Source organism: Mauremys mutica, chromosome 5 (assembly GCF_020497125.1).
Source record: "Mauremys mutica isolate MM-2020 ecotype Southern chromosome 5, ASM2049712v1, whole genome shotgun sequence".
Classification (NCBI taxonomy): domain Eukaryota; kingdom Metazoa; phylum Chordata; order Testudines; family Geoemydidae; genus Mauremys; species Mauremys mutica.
The window spans coordinates 12,617,539-12,634,173 of record NC_059076.1 but is presented as its reverse complement, the minus strand read 5'-3'; the positions used below and the strand labels follow the sequence as shown (position 1 = coordinate 12,634,173).

The following is a 16,635-nucleotide window of genomic DNA, read 5'->3' as shown; positions in this document are numbered from 1 at the left end:
GTTTCGCATGCCAGTAATACATTTTAACGTTTTTAGAAGGTCTCTTTCTATAAGAGCAGCAAAGAATCCTGTGGCACCTTATAGACTAACAGACGTTTTGCAGCATGAGCTTTCGTGGGTGAATACCCACTTCTTCGGATGCAAGTGGTGGACATCTGTCCCTGTAGTCTATAAGGTGCCACAGGATTCTTTGCTGCTTTTACAGAACCAGACTAACACGGCTACCCCTCTGATATCTTTCTATAAGTTTATAATATATAACTAAACTATTGTTGTATGTAAAGTAAATAAGGTTTTTAAAATGGTTAAGAAGCTTCATTTAAAATTAAATGAAAATGCAGAGCACCCTGGACCGGTGGCCAGGACCCGGGCAGCATGAGTGCCACTGAAAATCAGCTCACATGCCGCCTTTGGCACCTGTGCCATAGTTTGCCTACCCCTGGACTAGAACTAGGATCATAACTATGCATCAAGTTCTACATGTTTTGGTCAAAATGTTCAATTTAGAACATAATTTATTGGTAAACCTGAAAACTGTCAAATTAAGTTTACTGAAATCTGAAACATTATGATTGAAATTTTACAGTAAATATTTTTTCATATAAATCAGTTTTTCAATTGTATGCTAAACTTAAAATAGTAATGCAAATATCTTTTATAAAGCTAACCCAGGTGCTCCTTTGGTGGGGAGGGGGGAATTAAATCTTTGCTAATGTATATTAATAAGACTGTTTTTAATTTGTAGGAAAATAGATCAAGGAATTTTGATTGGGTATTTTAATGTGAAGTTTTATAACAAAGTTTTGTGTGCTTGGGCCTCAGTCCTGTAAAAATTCATGCATATGCTTAACTTTATGCACTCTGAGTTGTCCCGTACAAGCCAATGGAACTACTACTCACATGAGCAAAGTTACACACAAGCAAACATCTCTTTAGTACTGTTAATGCAGTTTTCATAATGTGAAATAGATAAGATACTTGGTCCTGCTTTTGAATAGCAGACTTGTAACTTTTTAAAACTACTTGATAGTGCTAAAAATCCAAGCAGTGACTTCTGAAAATGAGATTTTCCCCCTATCTGTGCCAGTGCTTTGAAAGGGAGGGGGGTGGAAGAGAACATTGTTTAAGATGAGATTTATTGGATTGGTTTGTATGGTTAATATAATCATGACGCTATGTTGTTTGATCAGTGCCCGCCCCCGGCAGAATAACTTGTTAAGAAGAGGCAGATTTTCACTTAGTGAATAAATCCCTGGACACACGTTGTTGCTTGTCGGTGTTGTCTTGGCTGTCTTCTGTGTTGGAGTTAATTTTATCCAGGAGCTGCTGTGTAAGTTGTAGAACTGTTTACCCTATGTAAGTTTGTATGTTCAGTTGTGGCTCTGCCGAATGTGATAAGATATCTATTTTAGATTTCAGACTCTGTATACAATCAGAATTAGCTCCTCTTTCTCTTTGAAACCGCCTGTAAATATTAGGTGAATTTTCAAGATCTGTGTGTCTTTACAAAATCTATTTTTGGTATCCTTCAATACTTATTGTTTGGTTTCTAGTTCAGGAACTAAAGTCTGTAGTGTCAAACAATAAAAAGGTTTGATTCATTAGAAAGTTTTTTCTCATTTGCTGCAGGACAAAATCTCAGTTCTTCCAGCAACAGTTTTTAATTTAAAACCGAACGAGCAACAAGGACTTGTAGCTGCTTGCATTTGTTTCCTCAGCCTATTTCTTTGATTTCTTTATATGGTGAATTGAACCTCTTTAAATAACTAGTTAAACATAACTGCTGTTTGTATTTTCAGTGACTCTTTTCTGCAAACGTTCTGAATTCATTTCACCAACGGAACAAAATGCCCATGTTTAGTATTTTGTATGGGTTGAACAGGAACAATACAGAGAAGCTTGATCTTAAAAATATGTGTAAAGGAATTTTTTAGCTGAGATGGGGGCAAGTATTTTTAACCTTTCAGTGGGAGAGGGAGGAACAGTAGGAACTAATAAATGAAAGTATCCTCTGGAAATTTTAGTAGCAGAAGCTCAGACCCTCCCCCACCCATGTTAAACTTGATCTGAGTCCTTACAAAACTATGAATAGCAGTAGTGCTGCCCTGCAAAGTAATTGCTTAAAGCCTTCTTAAACTTTAACAGGAGGGCTGTAGCTGAAATAGGAATTGGCTGATATACTGACTGCTTCTATGTGTACAGTGTTGGGTTGTTTTTTTTTAAAGAAGTCAGGGCACCTCTGGTGTCCTGGAGCATAAAACTTGTATCATAGTTGGCCCTGTGACAAATGCTATGCCTGTAATTTGGAGCCATATAGGGATGTTCTTTGCCTAGAACCACTTGAATTATACCACCTTTCATGTCATGGATGTAATATCTGCAGCTTAAATAGATAATGGGTGAGTGTTGTGGCCTGTGGAGGAGCAAGGGAAGATCAGAACTATTAATGTGAATTTTAATTTGCTTGTATCTTCAGTTACAAGCTGTATTTGATGGTAATAGAATGGCGTGCAAGATCTGTGGGATGCTGTAAAGTCCGTAGAGCTATAGATCAAGAAGGAAAACTTGACACTCTTTTTGAATGAAAAACACGATTACATGAGAGTTTGAGGGGTGTGTAATAACCTACCAAGTGCTCCAGTGTACTAAATTTTTAGACAGACCTCTCAACTAGTGGTAGCTAGAAGTGAACTTGCTTTTCATTATGATCAAATGTGATTACTTAAAGAGAAATGTCTATTGTTTTGAACACTGCAGGGGGGAAATCCTGTTGTCTTGCATGTTTTATCATCTAAATTTTTCTAAAGGGTACTATTTGTTACATTTGCACCTAAAAAATGATACATTTACCCTTTAATGTTTGCTAATATTCAAGCAGCAAAAAGTGCTTTTTAAACTGAATCTCCCTGAAAAGAGGAATTGTAATTCACCTTTTCTCTTGCAGAATAGATTAAAACATGTTAGCCTAAATCAACTGTTGTGGAGGGAAGAGGTAATGCACAGCAAGGTTCACGTCACTTAATTTTTGCCATTGCCTGAATAGATTGTGTCCTAGTTTTCATCAGAGGGAAGATTAAAAGACACCCTGTGGGTTCTCACTCTGGTTGTTTGTTTCCTTCATGCAGCATATTTGTTTTTTGTCACTTGTTGGTAATGTATTCTAGTTGACCCCTTGGACTCTGAACTTGGCTTTGTGAGTGTCGCTTTCACCTTTCACCACTGTTGTCTGATGGTTCCTGGCCCTCAGATTTCTCTCTCTCATAGCAATTTGTTTGACTATAAGGGTAAAAAACTGGCAACTTTATGCACTAAATTTCTCACTAGTTTTTCACGAAGGGCTTTTCTGTCTATAGTTGAAAATTTACCAAAAATGCTATTTCAGCATAGTTATTTTGGTATAAGCCCCTGTGTAGACACTCTTACTCCCCAACAGGTATTTTGGTAAATTTCCAAATGTAGACAAGCACTAAGATGAAGTGTTGGTGTTACACCCCAAGTTCATTCCAAAGGTCCCCTCTGAATTCCACATAAATCAGGTATGCACCTACCTGTTTTCTACTCCAACCCATACACCACCATAGAAAACAGAAGCATATCCATCGAGCTTTCGCTTTCCACCTGCAAAGGGCCAGACCCTTCAGGAAATCTCTGGGACTCTTCGTTACCATTGCTGTGCAGATGAAAGGGGAAGCAATCTCACAGAGACTCTAAATGGATCTCAGATTGCATCCTGCTTTGCTGTGAGCCGGTGGAGACTTTTCACCCAAAGTGTTATGCCACACTCAACCAGAGCCCTGGCTACCTTGGTGGCTTCTCTTTAGGGTCTCCTCCTCCTGAAGATCTGTAGAGTGGCAACATGGGGTTCTGTGTGTAACTTTACTAGACGTGATACCCTAATACAACTGTCTTCAGCAGACGCATCCTTCCGTACAGTGGTCCTGTAGTCTGCGGTGTAGCATGGTTCCTCAATGAGACTCCCAGAGTGAATACCCATAGGGATCACAACTTGAAGAAGGAAGGACGGTGACTTACCTTACGATAATTGGAGTTCTTTAAGACGTTTGGTCCCAATGAATATTCCACTACCCAACCTACTTCAGATCCTTTACTCGGTATTCGCAAGAGAGTAGGAACTGGAGTGGCAGTCAATCTACACTGCCCCTTATGCCCTTGCTTTGGAGCGTGAGAAGACTCAGAATCAACAGACGATAGTAAAAATCTTCCAGTTTCAGGTGCATAAAACGCATGCACACTCCCAATGGAATGCCCATAGGGACCACATGTCTCAGAGAGCTTCGGTTATTGGAAGGTAGGTAAGTAATTTTTCTTTTTGCCTGGCTCTCTGTCTTCATCTCCCATTCATGATGATAATTCAAGAGGGGAAAAATCTGCTGGGGGTTTACATAGATGACGATGAAGCTTTTTTTAAAAAATGTGTGTAAAAATATGTATATTGGCTCCTGTTGAGAAAGTTTAAGGGCTTGAGAGGACGGAGATGAGGTTTGCGTAATTGTGTATGTGTGAAGAAATAAACCAGGCTTTTTCTCTCTTGAAATCCATTTGTTTCTGTCAATTTTTTGTTTGGAAAATCTGAAGAAGTAGCACAAGAGAAAACTTTAGCCAAAGGATATCAGAAATCTGTCTGAAAGCTACACAAGAACCATTGAAAAATGTATATTTGAGTATAATAGATCCAGTAGTGCATCATACTGTTCAATGAACTAATTAGCTTTCCCTAAGAGGAAAAGAACCTTACATTTATTGTTGTTTAACTTTTTCATTAAATGTCTGTTCTGTGACCTGGATACATACAGATGCATGTAGGTACACTGTGAAAAATCACAGTATGTTCCATTGATTGGAAGGCCATAAGGCTAAAAGGCTCCAATATTCCCATTACCCAAATGCAGCAATAGATAAATATTTGGAGACGTCTGGGTGCCTTCTCCTGTGATGTGTAATGTTTATGGGGGGGAGAGATAGCTCAGTGGTTTGAGCATTGGCCTGCTAAACCCAGGGTTGTGAGTTCAATCCTTGAGGAGGCCACCTAGGGATCTGGGGCAACATCAGTACTTGGTCCTGCTAGTGAAGGCAGGGGGCTGGACTCAATGACTTTTCAGGGTCCCTTCTACTTCTATGAGATAGGGATGTCTCCATATACACCTCTACCCCAATATAACGCTGTCCTTGGGAGCCAAAATTTTTTACCACGTTATAGGTGAAACCGCATTATATTGAACTTGCTTTGATCTGCCGGAGCATGCAACCCCGCCCCCCTGGAGCACTGTTTTACCGCATTATATCCAAATTCGTGTTATATTGGGTCGCATTATAGCAGGGTAGAGGTGTATTAATAAATATGTTTTCAAAATTAAGGGCCAGGTCCTCACCTGCAACTGGTGTAAATTCACATAGTTCCATTGAAGTCAATGGGGAAAGGCCAATTTACATCAGCTGAGGATCTGCTTCTAGTTAAGCCATTCATTTACTGCAAGAAAAAAAAAAGGCATCTCGTTTTTCCGAGAGGACCAGTCACATTATTTGCTTAGAATTTAAAACAAAACAAACTTTAAAAATACATCCTTTCAAAGTGACCCAGTACATTTTTCAGTCACTGATAACGCTAAAAACCTGTATTGCTTTTGAATTGACCTAATTTTAATCTCGTCTGAATTGCTTTATGGTTAGCATTGTCACGTGCCAAAAATAGATCCCATTAGTGGATTTAAATAATTTCTTTACTTCTGAAAGGACACACTGTTACAAGCTTTGCAGAGTGTTTCACTTTTTCAATCTTTCTTCTGTTCCAGGACAGGACACTGCAGTTGTACCAGTTTTGAAGCAAAATATGGAATGTGTTTCACTGCTGACTGAACACAGCCAAATGAACAGTATTGACAGTAGTTTGAAAATCAGCAGTTAGCAGTTTCTTTGCTACCCAGCACTTTCCAGAGAGAACGAATTGTTTACAAGAAATCTGCTTTACAAATCCGTTACAATAACCCTCCAACTTTGTCTATTTAAATATTTGCAAAGGGGAAGTATTTACCTACAAGCACACTCTGGGAAAAATGGCAATGGAGGAGTACCTGTGGATGGTCATTGTGGGTTTTATCGTCGCTTTTATTTTGGCATTTTCAGTTGGTGCAAATGACGTTGCCAATTCTTTTGGGACTGCGGTGGGCTCTGGGGTGGTCACTTTGCGCCAGGCCTGCATTTTGGCTTCAATTTTTGAAACCGCTGGCTCGGTATTACTGGGAGCTAAAGTAGGAGAAACGATTCGGAAAGGTATCATTGATGTTAATCTGTACAACAGCACGGTGGATCTGCTGATGGCAGGAGAAGTTAGTGCAATGGTTGGTAAGTAACCATCTTTCTTTTTTGAGTAAAAATAGACATCTAGTTATAATCCCAGGTTTCAGAGTAGCAGCCGTGTTAGTCTGTATTCGCAAAAAGAACAGGAGTACTTGTGACACCTTAGAGACTAACAAATTTATTTCAGCATAAGCTTTCATGGGCTACAGCTCACTTCTCCCATTCATCATGCATTTTTCTATGCCATTTAGACATTCCAACTTTCAGTACTTACATGTCTGGTTTTTCTTTCTCATTTAAAAGGAGACCTGGACTACTTGTATGAGTCTCTTGCTTTTTTTATTACTTACATTCTAAGCACTGATTTTTCTTTAATGTTCATAACTTTTAATTTTAAAAAAAGAACGCTCGTTTTGTAAAATGGATTGAATAAATGGTCTAAAGAGGTACTGAACAAGTGACTTTTAATTTGGAAAAGGTATTAATAGGATAATACACCATTTATGGCCACACAAAAAATCTTGAAGAAATGGCAGTTTATAGTGAATACCTATTCTGAGGATTTAGTCAAACTGTTAATTTTACTAGAAGATTAAAATATTCACTTAGACTCTTCACTGACCACATGACTGATTATAATTACTGTATACTTGTTCTAGGGCCATAACAACATTAAAAGGAATAATAGATTAGAGCATGACCCACTTCATGTAATTTTAATCTTTCTGATTCATAGTCCCTCATAAAACTAAAAGATGTTTGTTTTTTCTGTCTACTGACATAGTTTTTGTTTGCTTTTAATCTAAGCCTTAGTTAGATCAAATACTGCATTCAGAGGGAAATGAAATTAGTCCCAGACCACGTTCTTCGTTTCTATGCAAGAAGTGCTGTGAACTTTGGAGATGTGTGATAAGAAGGGGGAGCAATAAGCACAGATGCAACCACATTTTTAAAAGGTCAGGGAGAGCCAGAAGGGCCAATTTTCAATGTAAAAAACAATTAAAATGGGGTCAGGGTGGTCACCCCAATCTCACCCTACATGCTCTCTACAACCACTCTACTGTCTTGCAATGTGTGCCTTAAAGCCCCAGCTGCTGGAGTCATCTGATTATGTGGAAATATCATCTTATTTTTAAATGAAAGTTTCCACCCCACCCAGCACACGCAAGTGTTCCTCCCCTCTGAATCTCCCCCACCTCTAGCATCCTTCCCTTCTATAGCCACCCATGCATTTCTGTCTAATTCCTCTAATCTCGCTACAGTTTGCATACAGTGCTTGTCAGCGAAGTATCTGCTGCACAAAGCCTAACACACACAGCTGTTTTTCTCTGTCCTTTCCTCCAGAACACACTTTGTGTGGGGCTTCAGTCTGAGCATTGACTGCTGGTTTCTCTAATACTATTAGGAGGTTGTGTGCTCTGGGGTGGGGAGTCAGGATACCTCTTCAAAAGGGGAGATGGCATTCTGTTAGCATGGGTCCCAGAAGATCTTTGCTTTCTTTCACCAGCCAAGAGGGATAGGAGTCAGTCACATGGGTTGCGCCCCCGCCCCCCTTCTCTCTTTCCATGACTACTACTTGTGGAGATAATGCCAAATTCCAGGAAGAAGAGTATAATAATATCTCTGGCCCAGTGCCTGACTTATTGTCTGGTAAATCCTCAGACACTAAGCCCTGGTCTACGGGGAGGGTGTCGATCTAAGTTACGTAACTTCAGCTATGTGAATAACGTAGCTGAAATCAACATACTTAGATCGACTTACCGTGGTGTCTTCACTGTGGTGAGTCGACTGCTGCCGCTCCCCCGTCGACTCTGCTTGCGCCTCTCGCGGCGCTGTAGTACAGGAGTTCACAGGATAGGGCTCAGGGGTCAATTTATTATGTCTAGACTAGATGCGATAAATCAATCCCCACTGGATCGATTGCTGCCCGCTGATCCGGCGAGTAGTGTAGACATACCCTAGGTCTCTCTAGATCTAGGATAGTGCCTTTTTCTAGGTTTGCTAGTACCACTATACTATATACTTAGACTTGCCAACATGGGGGGGGGGGGAAGGGGAACTTTTAGCACAGACATAGCTGCATAAATTTAAACTGCCACTTGCTCCAGTGCAGCATACCCTGCTTTGAAGTTGAAGTGACACATGTCTGCTGTCTGTACATTCTTAATAAACACGATTGCCTTTAGCAGGAAGGCTTCATTTTCCTCATTTGTATCTATTTGACACCCCTGTCCTGGAAACCTCTAGTCCAGGCAAAGGTGGCCAAATTTGTAGGCATTGAATGCTGCCTGCAAAGGCAACTGGCCAGAAGCTCAAAGAACATAGCTCATTTGCAAAGACATTTATATAAGCCAGTCTGAACTTTGTGACCTGTTGCATTCCTGTCCTCCAGTGATGGCTTTAAAAATAAATTCCACATTTTAAATCTCTGAGTTAATGAAATAAAGTTCACTAACCACAAATGCTCTTTTTCTTTGCCTTGATTCCCTCTCCAAATTTCCTTCCTTCCTTATCCATACCAATTGGTTTTTTTCCTTTGTGTTTTTCTCTCTGCCTTTTAATCAGGTTGTTTTTCTCCTTTTCTTTTTCTCCCTTTTCTTTGGGCAGGCTTGGGAAACAATATTTCTCCCCCTCCCTACATGGAATGGACTCTTACCCACCATGATCACACTATTGTGCACAGGGTCTGCTTTAGTAATTTGAGGAGGGTCAGTGAAATGATTCTTCAGGGCACACCTAAATGTAACTCTCTTTATATAAAGAGCAGCAGCAGCAGTGGAGCTTTGCTACTTAGTCTGGGGCTGTGCAGAGTTCCCAACGTTTAAAATGTTTCATTGAATTGGTTTCCCAGTAAGCTGGAGGTTTGGGGACCATTAGGATTTGGGGGGCATTTTGGTGAATTTTACCACTTGTATAGCATCAACCAATTGTCACAATATCCCAGTGCTGTGGATAACTATTACCCCAGTGTTAGTGCTAGGAAACTCAGGCAGACAGTTTAGGTGACCTGACTAAAGCAGCAGAGGGAGACTGTGTCACAGCTGGGATTAGAAAGCCTGGAGTCCCTTGCTCTCAGTCCTGTGCTTGGTCCACTCTTCCCAGCTGCCTCTTGCACTGTGGGATGCTCTACGGCCACGTGCACAGCACAAGAGCCAGATCAGCAGCAGGCAGCTGACTAGGAGGAGGAACATGCAGCAGCCATGCTCATAGCATTTACCCACAGTTGCAGATTGGTCTGAGGTCCCCCCCAAAATCAAAAATCATGGAGTTCCCAACTCTCAAAGGCCAGCCCTAGGTGGTCATAGTGGGAGCAGTGCAAAGCCTGTGGTCTTTATAAAATAGTGACAAAGATGGAGAATGGTTGTAGTGGCGTTATAGCCGTGTTGATCCCAGGATCTAAAAGAGACAAGGTGAGTGAGGTAATGTCTTGTATTGAACCAATTTCTGTTGGTGAGGGAAACGAGCTTTTGAGCTGCACAGGTCCAGACAATCAGGGGCCTCCGTGACTTTGGGCTTTGCAGGCTCAAAAAGCTAATTCTGCCCTCACCCAAATTGTATTTCCCTCTGGTCCCCAATCTCCTGCCTTAAGTATCTCCAGGTCACCTTTATTCCTTGGGTCTTACCATCTAATAGTGCCCCAGTTACTTTCTCTCTAGCTCTCCTACCTTCTGCTGGCTGGGGATGATAAAATAAGGGATAGTATCAGACCTTGTGTATTCACTAGCAATCTTGCCACAATTCCAGCACGGCTTTGGTTTTGTTGCACATATTTTTGTGACCTATCAGGGAGGGAACCAAGTATATTCTATTTATAAAAAAAAAATTATGTAGCAATTTACAATTTTATATCTGGTTGACCTATCTGATCTTTTTACAGACTCTACCACGTCTTCTCATTCACAGCACACCCCACGTGCTGGCCTCAAAAGTTCATTTATTCTTATTTTAGAGTCGGACAACAGAAACCTATAAATTACAGAGCAGGTGCTCCTTGTTTCAGCTGCGGCTTCCAATAGGGATAGAAGTGCCAGTTGTTTTGGGACAGAGTCCCGGGAGAGATTAGTTATACTAGCTGACTTCCATACTGAGCTATATGCAGTGCCAAGATTGAATAGCTCCATCTCTGTAAGAGGGAAATTTGATCATGAAATAGCTGATTTAAAGTGATAAATCCTTGTTCAAACCTGTTTAAAGCATTTTCCTAAGTGTACTGTGGGTTCTACCCTCATGTTCGTTGATCAGAGTTACCTGTGTCAGTTTGGACAGTCTCAGCCAGAGTAATATTGATGAGCTGGTGCTTACTCCCGTGATAGTTGTCCTAGCAGTGGGCATTGATATCGTAAAATGTCAGTCCCCATCCTCAGAAGGGCTTGTATGGTTTAGGTCCCCCATTTGGAGTCATTCCCAGAAATCACATTAGGAGTATTGGGCTTCTCTTCTCCTGCTCCTGTCACTTCCAGCCCCTGCCTTCCTCTTTTTGAGCAACGCTCAGTCTGACTTGTCTCACCTCTCCCACTCTGTTACTATTATCCGCTGCCCACACAGCCCCTCCATCCACCTTCCTCTGTGACTCCTGTCTCTCCCTCTCCTCACAGTCCTTCCACTTGTCTCCCCTTGCCTTCCACTTCCATGTTGATGGCCTGTGCCTGCCACTGGCTGCCCACCTCTTTGCTCTTTCTGCCTTGTTTGATCTTGAACCCTAGATCAACTCGTCTACTTGCCAAAACAGTCTTCACAAAGCACTGCTCCCTCTGGTCTTCCGATTCTGGTCATCACCTTGTCTCCTCAGCATCACCCACCTGTCCCTTATCCATTGCCGCTCCACCCAGCGCTCCTGTAACTTTCAATCCCCCAATGTTTTCTCTGCCACGTGACGTCTTCCCTCTCTGTCCTCACTCTCGTCCATTGAGTCACTTGTCCTGGTGCTCCTGAACCTTCTCACAGTGCTCTGTTTCAGCACTTCCGGGGCCTCGTCTGGTGCATAATTTTTTCAGCATGTTACCCTGTGAACTCTGAAGGCCCGAGACCTCTCTTGTGAGGCACCCTAGAGAGGCTCCTCTAAATCCTAAGAGTAGGAAATTTGAATCGGCCAAGACCCCAGAGTGTCAGGACTGGGACGCATCAGTACACGCCCATTTGCCCTCTGCCAAGCCCAGCAGGGCAGCTTCCCCTCCAGAGCATCTGGCACTGTCGCGCTGGAAGCAGAGGACCACTTCAAGCTCTGGCTTCTCTACACAGTTGCAGCTGTGGTGCTGAGCTCCAACGAGAGACGGAGGCAGTGAGAGGGGATAGCAGCTTCCTGTATGCTTTTGTCACAGCCTCCAACTCCCAGGAGGCTCCATGCCAAGGCCTCCAGAGTTTCCCTGCTTCTAGGAGCGGAGGGGGGTTGGGATTCTGGGTAACAAATACATGCTAAGAGACCTTGCCCAGTCATTGAGGGTCTCTGCAAAGCACTCAGTACTGGCTGCAGTGTGTCGGGAGAGGTAGGATCTCTCAGAACAGCAGAGGTGCTGTGGCTGGTGCTCCCTGGCACAAGAAGATTTGGTCCAGATGCAGAGTTCCGACCTCTAGTGCAGCCCGTGTCAGAGCCCTATGAACTTCTGTCAATGCACCAAACCTCACCCATCACAGAGACAATTCAAGCCACTTGAATCCTCTACCTGGGCCAGTCTGTCCTCACTTTGAGCTGAAGGACCTTGCCTGTTAGCAGGAAGGAGAAGGGAAAGCAAAGGACCTCTGCTTTCCCCAGGTGACAGAGCATCCATCCTGGGACCAGAAGGTCCTTGATCTGCCAGAAAAAGCCAGGGAACTTCCTGTTTGTCCGTATGGCCTGCCTAAGGGGTTCCTCAGTTCCTGCAAGTGACAAGTAGCAAAGGGCACAGCAAGGCACCCTGGTCTCTATGCTATTGAGCAGTAGGCCTGTTGACCACTTTGACTAGGGTGAGCTGCCCAGTCCAAGAGGCAGCTACCCACGTAGGGAAGATTTATTCAATCCTATAGCCACCAGAGAAAACACAAATTTAGTTCTGGGTGTAAAATCTGTGTTCAGTGCCTGAGAAGCCAAAGTTAGCAGGGACTTGTGAGAAACTGAGCCAGAGGGATTGCAGCCATAAGGAGACTGTGGAGCCCGGCATTTTGAGATATGCCCAGGCTGTGACCTCAATTGCCTGCATCAGGCCAATCAACCTGACTCTCTAGCTTCAATAATTATGGCTTTGAGAGAAGTAACCTGCCTGACCCCATGTGTCAAACCTGTGAGATGGGTCTATTTTACAGTCTCACCATTTACCTCCAGGAAGAGCTGAACTTTATTTTCTGCACAGATTGTGGCTTGCTCTGATTTTGACTCAGCAGAGCTTCCTGGAGTGCTGCAGCCTAGGCCACCATCGCCTTGTGAAAGAGACAGGATGCTGTGGCAGGACTGGAAGACTGCATTTTGATCCGCCAGTGGCATCCTAGATGCATAAGGAATTCAGTCAGCTGGGGATTCGGGGGGGCGGCATCCTGCAAGGTCACTATCCAGTGGCCCCTGCCTTCTTTCTGTTCTAATCCCAGTCTTGAACTCTGGGGTATCTCCTACTGTCACGGTGTAACCTGTTGATGTGTCCTCTTGACCCTATTCTTACTCCTTTTCTCATTCTCACCCTCTATGATCTCTCTTGGCATGCTCTGGTTTTCCAGAACCTAAAAATCCTCTCCCTCAGCCCCATCTGTCTCTTCAACTTCCTTCCTTTTCTCTGGAATATACATTCTGTTCCCACTGCCTTCCTCCTCTAATTCTCTGTTGCAGTGGTTCTCAACCTTTCCCATACCTGAACTCCCTCAGACTCTGCCCACTTAGCAATATGCAAAGGATATGGTAGCCACTCTCTCCGACACCTGTCTGACCCCCAAGTTCAGAACCAATGTCGCCCTTTGCCCCTAGATAGAAGCATTCAGAGAAAACCACTGCTGGTCAGTAAGGTATTCAGCAAGGTCAGAGCCACATTCAGCAAGGAAAATCTTGTGTCTTCTCTGAGCAATATCCAGTGATTCTAAACTTTGCCATGTGAAAGCCAACCGACGTCAGTGTAGAAGAGGAGCAGCCAGTGTTGAATGCCCTTTTCGTCACATAAAATAGCAAAGAGGGGTGTACTGGTGGGCTTACCTTTGTTCACAACTTTTCCAACCTCAACTACCTTTTTTCAGTTCCACTGACATCGTCTCTGCCACCAAAGCTTCCTGGCGAATTGAACAATGTGTCCAAATGAATGGGATGTACTCATTGCCTTTGAATGGAGCATGCCGAGTTCTCAGTCCAGACAGCAATGGCACTGGAATATTGCCTGGATGTTAAGAACTTGAGCTTGACAAACTAGCATTAGTGTTCTCTTGATGCACTTCTCCAGTTATTTGCTCACACTGTGTCTGTCCCTTAATTGTGAATCTAGTTCCTTCTCTGATTTTTCTTTTCCTTGCCTTACCACTCATCACCCAGCAAAAGCATTGCTGTTCTTACCTAGGCTGGGATATTCAGCCCTTTTGGAGCATCTCTGTGTTGCTTCATGCACCCCTGGTAGTCAGAGTTGTTGAAAGGCCATTGCACCCTCCAGTAGTCACCTTCGCAAAGCACCCAAAATGCACCACAATGTTCTGCTGCCAAGTAACTGGACTTGCTCCAGCAACATTTGAGACTAAGAACCTCCACAGCGTATTGGTCAAACCTTTCATGTCTCTTTGGGCTTTGCTGGGATATTCATGTCTCATAGGGTATGGAATGGCTTCCGTATGAGGAGAGATTAATAAGACTGGGACTTTTCAGCTTGGAAAGGAGATGACTAAGGGAGGATATGATAAGAGGTCTATAAAATCATGACTGGTGTGGAGAAAGTAAATCAGGAAGTGTTATTTACTCCCTCTCATAACACAAGAACTAGGGGTCACCAAATGAAATTAATAGGCAGCAGATTTAAAACAAACAAAAGGAAGTATTTTTTTGCACAGTCAACTTGTGGAACTCGTTGCCAGAGGATGTTGTAAAGGCCAAGACTATAACAGGGTTCAAAAAAGAACTATATAAGTTCATGGAGGATAGGTCCATCAATGGCTATTGGCCAGGATGGGCAGGGATGGTGTCCCTAACCTCTGTTTGCCAGAAGTTGGGAATGAGCAACAGGGGATGGATCACTTGATGATTTACCTGTTCTGTTCATCCCTTCTGGGGCACCTGGCATTGGCCACTGTCAGAAGACAGGATACTGGGCTAGATGGACCTTTGGTCTGACCCAGTATGGCCGTTTTTATGTTTGCCCTGTATGCATGAGGGTACAGCAGTCTTTACTGAAAGTGAGTTTTTTTCCCCAGCAGACACTCTTATGCTTATTAGCTGTGACTCTATGCACAAACTGATTAAATGGGTCATAAGGGTTAAAAGCTACACAAAAGCAGCACAGCTGTAGTAAAGCACTTCTGTGCCACCCCAATGTCCCGTTAGCCTGAACTAGACAACAGGACAGATATGAACTAAAGATAAACCTGGTCCGTAAATATTGGAGTGATCAGGAAGTGCTGTTTGTAAGACAGAATCTCAAGGAGATTTGAAGTTCAGAGCTCAGTTATGTCAATGTGTCCTTCTAGCGGCTGACGGAACATCATAAAGAATGTTTTGTTCTAGTTTCTATTGTGGGTGCAGGGAGTAGGCAGCGTTGGGAGAGGAATGTGAGCATGTGGTTGAGAGAGCCATGCAGTACACTGTTGTTATTGTTGGTGCTATTATCATTGTTTATATCTGTTATTTTCCTCCCCTTTCAACTTCTAGGTTCTGCTGTTTGGCAGCTGATTGCCTCTTTCTTGAAACTCCCGGTATCTGGGACCCACTGCATAGTGGGTGCTACCATTGGATTCTCACTTGTTGCAATCGGTACGCAGGGTGTTCAGTGGATGCAGCTTGTCAAGATTGGTAATTGACATTTCCTTTTATGCGTGAGGGTATGTGGAAAATCATGCACTGACTGCAAACGTTTTTACAGAAATACTCTTTCATGATTCTAATGTGCTGTATTTAACTTCCATCCCCCTCAAATCCTGTTGTTCAGAAGGCATGTGTGTGTCATGTTCACTAAGGGCTAGATAGTGACTTGAGGCACCTCCCGGAGCAAGGGGTGGTGTGTAAACTGCATCACCCCAGGAGTAGCTCCGGGAGACTTTGTTCCTCGGGGGCACTCACTGGGCTGACAGTTCCTCCCCTGCTAACTCCCAAGGGGGAGTACTTTTGGTGGTGGCTGATACCAGCAGCAAATTATGACATCTCCCTTCTCTTCTCTTCTCTCCTCACACACACACAGGCTCAGCTGTACTGGTCAGCAAATGAGGGGTGGAGCCAAGATACCCCTCGTCCTTGCCCCCCCCCCCTGCTCCAAGGACAGAATAAGCATTCATGCACCACCCACCTATGCCTGAGCACCTGGTCCCAACATCTAGGGTAGCCTTTGTAGGAGTTTAAGGGGATTCTTACCGCTCCGCAAGTCACGCTCTAGCCCTGTGTTTGTTTTATGGAGAAGGTACTAGCGTACCACAGGGGCATTTGACTAATTGAAACTAGAATTTTTTTTAAATTCTGTTCTTATATTTTTGTTGAAGGTAAAATAGCCAAAGGCAAGCGTGAAACATCAGTGTGCGCAAAACCTTTAAACTGATCCGTCTGTTCTTAAAACCACATGTCCCGAACCGTAAGCACTCTTAGGTGGGATTTTCAGAAGTGTTCAGCACTGGCTTAACTCTGCTTCCAGGGAAAGCAGTGGGAGTTTTACCCCTGAGTGCAGTGGGAGAAGAGCGAGGTCAGCTCTGAGCACTTCTGACAGTCGTAAAAAGTTATTTGCCTTGTCAAAACTCAGATCACAACAGTATATTCTGTAACTTGTTGCAATAAATCTTGGCCCTGATCCTGTGAGTTGCCCCTAACAGGCAGATCCCTGTGCCTGCACCGAGTCCCACTGAATTCAGTAGGGCTCCAAATGGGAACAGAGGTCTGCTCACCCAGAGCAGCTTTCAGGATTCAGGGCCATAAAGATTAACCAAAGATCAGGATTCTTATTCCGATAGCATTCAGCCATGGGAAAATTCTTGTGAGTGGTGCAGTTGCTGTAATTGCAATGTTATTCTGGAAACCTCTTGCGTGAGATTTTCAAAAGTGCTTAGCATTAGTAAAACTCCCATCAACTTCAGTGGGCGTTGACGTAAGCCAATGCTGAATGCTTTTAGAAATCCTAGGAGAGCACCCAAGCTATATGATCACAATGCCAGCTGTGCGAGAAGAATCAGCATAAACTTTGTCCACTGGTT

The 16,635-nt window shown here is 43.3% G+C and overlaps 1 protein-coding gene across 4 annotated transcripts in view; it reads left to right on the top strand.

Moving 5' to 3' along the window:
* Positions 1 to 16,635, top strand: part of LOC123371278 (sodium-dependent phosphate transporter 2) — a 75,442-nt gene that overhangs the window by 25,061 nt on the left and 33,746 nt on the right. For 3 of the 4 annotated variants that reach the window (XM_045018678.1, XM_045018680.1, XR_006579746.1), the window contains exons 2-3: positions 5,811 to 6,360; positions 15,113 to 15,253. In XM_045018678.1, coding sequence (XP_044874613.1) covers positions 6,072 to 6,360; positions 15,113 to 15,253 — 430 coding nt within the window. In that variant the 5' untranslated portion in view covers positions 5,811 to 6,071. Of the gene's footprint in view, positions 1 to 1,228; positions 1,331 to 5,810; positions 6,361 to 15,112; positions 15,254 to 16,635 lie in introns of those variants that run through there. The other variant, XM_045018679.1, reaches the window with a different exon arrangement.